This window comes from Aureococcus anophagefferens, assembly GCF_000186865.1.
Source record: "Aureococcus anophagefferens unplaced genomic scaffold AURANscaffold_20, whole genome shotgun sequence".
Taxonomy (NCBI): domain Eukaryota; class Pelagophyceae; order Pelagomonadales; family Pelagomonadaceae; genus Aureococcus; species Aureococcus anophagefferens.
In genome coordinates, this window is record NW_008705580.1 from 353,995 (window position 1) to 357,724 (window position 3,730).

General features: G+C 53.6%; 1 protein-coding gene across 1 annotated transcript in view; it reads left to right on the forward strand.

Annotated features, from left to right (window-relative positions):
• AURANDRAFT_54482 (hypothetical protein) overlaps positions 1–2,616 on the forward strand; it is a gene marked incomplete at both ends in the record, with an annotated part of 3,451 nt that extends 835 nt beyond the window's left edge. The window contains one exon of the mRNA XM_009041287.1: positions 97–2,616. Coding sequence (XP_009039535.1) covers positions 97–2,113 — 2,017 coding nt within the window. The remainder of the gene's footprint in view (positions 1–96) is intronic.
• Positions 2,617–3,730: the final 1,114 nt, after the last annotated feature.

Below are 3,730 nucleotides of genomic sequence, written 5' to 3' on the forward strand. Positions count from 1 at the left end.
GGCGTTGTTATTTCGACTTGCGATTGGGAATGAATACCGCAACAAATTACTTGGTTACCAACTTGCATTTATGATTACTGAATCAGAGAATCAGAGATTCACCTATAATGTATTAATGAAGATAAAACACGCCTCTACCGACGAGTTGGTTCATTTCGACAAAGATTATATTTCCAATTTAATCTATATATTGGATTTTGAGGGGTTGGCTTCTAAGATTAGTCTGGACTTCTTGCATAACAACTCTCAGACAGATTTGCTTATTTTCCGAACAATTAAAGACTCTATCGATGGAATTCGCAATTCTGTGTTGCACAATGCAGCCGTAATTGCGCACAGTTACGCAAATGCCGGAACCAAGGACACTTCATTTTTACGTGCCAACCTTGAATGGATGGGTAAGGCATCAAACTGGGCAAAGTTTATAGCCACCTCATCTATTGGAGTTATTCACAAGGGGCATGTAAAAGAGTCGGTTCGCATCCTCGAGCCTTACCTGCCACAAGCTCCCCTATCTAGTTCTCCATTTTCTGAAGGTGGTGCTCTTTTTGCACTTGGCTTGATTCACGCAAATAAAGCCAAGTTGGGCGAGTCTGCTGCAATTACATACCTAAAAAATGCCTTGCACAATTCAGGTAGTTCTGAGCCGCTGCAGCACGGAGCTTGCTTAGGATTGGGATTGGCTGCAATGTCAACCGGAGGTGCAGAGTATTACGAAGAATTGAAAACCGTTCTTTACTTTGATTCTGCTGTTGCGGGTGAAGCCGCTGCATACGGTATGGGTCTTGTCATGCTTGGACATGGTGGCGATACAAATACATCACAAAACGCAATTTCTGAACTATACGCGTACGCTCACGAGACTGCACACGAAAAGATCATTCGGGGTGTAGCCCTAGCTATCGGTCTTATTGTCCTTGGAAAAGAGAGCGCGGCCGAACCCACCATTCAATTACTCTGTCGTGATAGAGACGCTATAATTCGGTATGGGGGCATGCATGCCATTGGCCTCGCATATGCAGGCACGGGTAACAACAACGCTGTGAAACGCCTCCTGCATGTCGCCGTGTCGGACGTCTCAGATGATGTTAGACGCGCAGCAGTCACCTGTCTAGGGCTGGTTCTATTTCGCACCCCCAAAAAGATTCTTGCTCTGGTGGGACTTTTACTTGAGAGCTTCAATCCCCACGTCCGCTATGGTGCCTGCATGGCTATTGGATTTTCTCATCCTGCTTCAGGCGATCACGACGCGCTATCTTTATTGGAACCTATAATCACAGATCCCATAGATTTTGTTAGGCAAGGAGCACTGATGGCAACGGCACTTGTCCTCATGCAACAATCACATGCTCGAGTGCAAACCCTTGCTAGTTTCCGCGAGCGAATTGCAAATTTAGTCAAAGACAAGTATCCTTCGACGCTCACGAAGATAGGTGCGATTATGGCTGCAGGGATACTGGATGCCGGTGGTCGGAACTGTGCCATTTCGCTGCAATCTTCTGGCGGATTTCTTAAGAGAGGTGCGTGCGCTGGCCTCGTCTTATGGGCGCAAAGCTGGTACTGGTATCCTATGTTTCATTTTTTCTCCTTGGCACTCGCACCCACTATGCTTGTTGGCCTGAATTCGGACTTTGAGATGCCTAAGTGCTTCTCTGTTATCTGTTCGGCCCCTCCTGATTTATTTGCGTATCCCTCGCGCATGAAAGAGAAAAAAGAAGTGAAGAGAGAAAGAGTTGCGACTGCCATACTTTCAACCACGCGGAAGCAAAAGGTCCGGGACAGGACAAAGGTGCAAGGGAAAACTGCCGATGTCAAGGAGGCTCCTGACGTCAGGGTAGACTCAATCCAAGTAGGCACACGCGGCGTTGGTGCTGTGTCCTGTGAATTGTCGAATCCCTCACGTCTAACACCTGTGCAAATTCACAGCTGCCAATTTGATTTAAAGCAGCGATATATCCCAGTTTCTAGCTCAATAAAGCCCTGCGGGATCATAATTCTCCTTGATCAACAGCCCGGAGAACCTCAGGATATCACACATTTTGATGAAATCTCAAAGCACACCGACAACATAGATGAGTCAGAGCCACCAGCGCCCTTTGAATGGCTTCCGTAAAGTTCCAAGGGCCTGCTTTGCTAGAACTGTCGACAGCGTGATATTCAAAGGTGGCTAGCTCGGATCATGCACTCCTGGTCGGGAGATTTTGTGTGATTGTAGGGAGATGGCCACGGGAGGTGGCTACGGCAGGCTGCTACGGGACTGCGAGTTGTCTCATGGGACATGCCGCACCCTAGCTTCGGTCATGCATGATAGTTCACTAAACGAGACTGTTGGACTTGGCTACCCGGACGACGGTGGCGAAGGCGACTGGTCAACGCTGAAGCAAACAACAAAAACTGCACCACGAAACGCGCCATCCAAGCGTCATTCCAGCTGCAGGCGGAGGTTCCGTGGGCCTTGCGGAACAAAGCCATGCAGCGACCGCCGCGAGCTGCGCCCGCAAAAGTGGGCTATCGCGGTCGCTGCTATTGCAATTCATGTTGGAATACAACCCTAGCACACGCGAAAGGGGCGTAGCCACGTCCTCTGGGGCACATAAGTGGGGGTAGCCCGGGCGTACTCCGTATATTATCTCGGCGGGTCTATGTAGGGAGAGATACCCCCAACTAGGGTAACGATAAACGTTGATGTCCACATTCGGGGACAGGGCAGTGTCGTCTCCATAGTGTGACGTCGCGTGATAGTGGGGCACTCAGGAGGGGAATTCTCCTGTATCTGCCTTACCGCCCTTATTTCCCCTTGCACGGCAGGTTCCTATCCTTCTATACCTGGGCCGCACCCGGGCCGTCGTGCGGGGAACCGTATGATTCGGCACCAAACGCAGCGTTTCGCGTCGACCGATCACCGTCGCTGTGTTCCGCCGGCCGGTTCGACATCATAGAGCTTCTGCACGGCGATCTACACCGCCTCCGACGCCCACAAGGTGCCCGACGGTCGCCGGAAGCGCTTGTCTCGGAGAAGCGGCGATGGTCTCCGCGGCCTGTTGCGAGCGCGTCCGGGCCTCGGTCGAGGTTTGTGCGACCTGCCCGTCCATCGACGGTCCCGATCGCCGCCGCGAGCGGCTGGACCGCGGCAGAGAGCGCCTTGGAGCGCCTCCAGGGGCTCAAAATAGCTCATTTTTACTTGACTCTTGACATTGCGAGAGAACTACCACCGCGGCGCCTCAAAAGTGCCGCGGCGGGTCGCAACTACACGATTAGCTACCTAGTTAGGCCTGAACCAGAGCCGCCTGCTGCGGGCCGCTTGCGAACTCGCCCGGCGGGTCGCTGAACCACGCGCCCCCGAGCGCGCTGCAGGTGCCACGCGGTCATGGGTCGATAAGCTCGCCATCAAGCTCGATTGGGGGCGTTATCCCGTGGTTCACGCTCGGCGCCGCGGCCGAGAAAAGCGTGTCCGCGGGCCGAAGTAGTACGAGCGATGCCGGCAAGCGCCGCGCCCGTCTCCGACCTCCGCGAAACAGCGATATGCGGCAACGTCGAAACCTTCGTTCGCGGCCGCTTATAGCTCGACAGCCCGTACGGTACCCGAGGTCCTCCCGGCCTAGGCGGCACCAGAGGGCGGGGCGTGGCCGAGGTGGCGTGCCGCGCGCGTCGCAACACGAGCAATTTTGCTACTTCGAGGCGCTCGCCCAGGTCGAGCTATGCCCATCTATGGCACCCCCCCCCCCCCCCC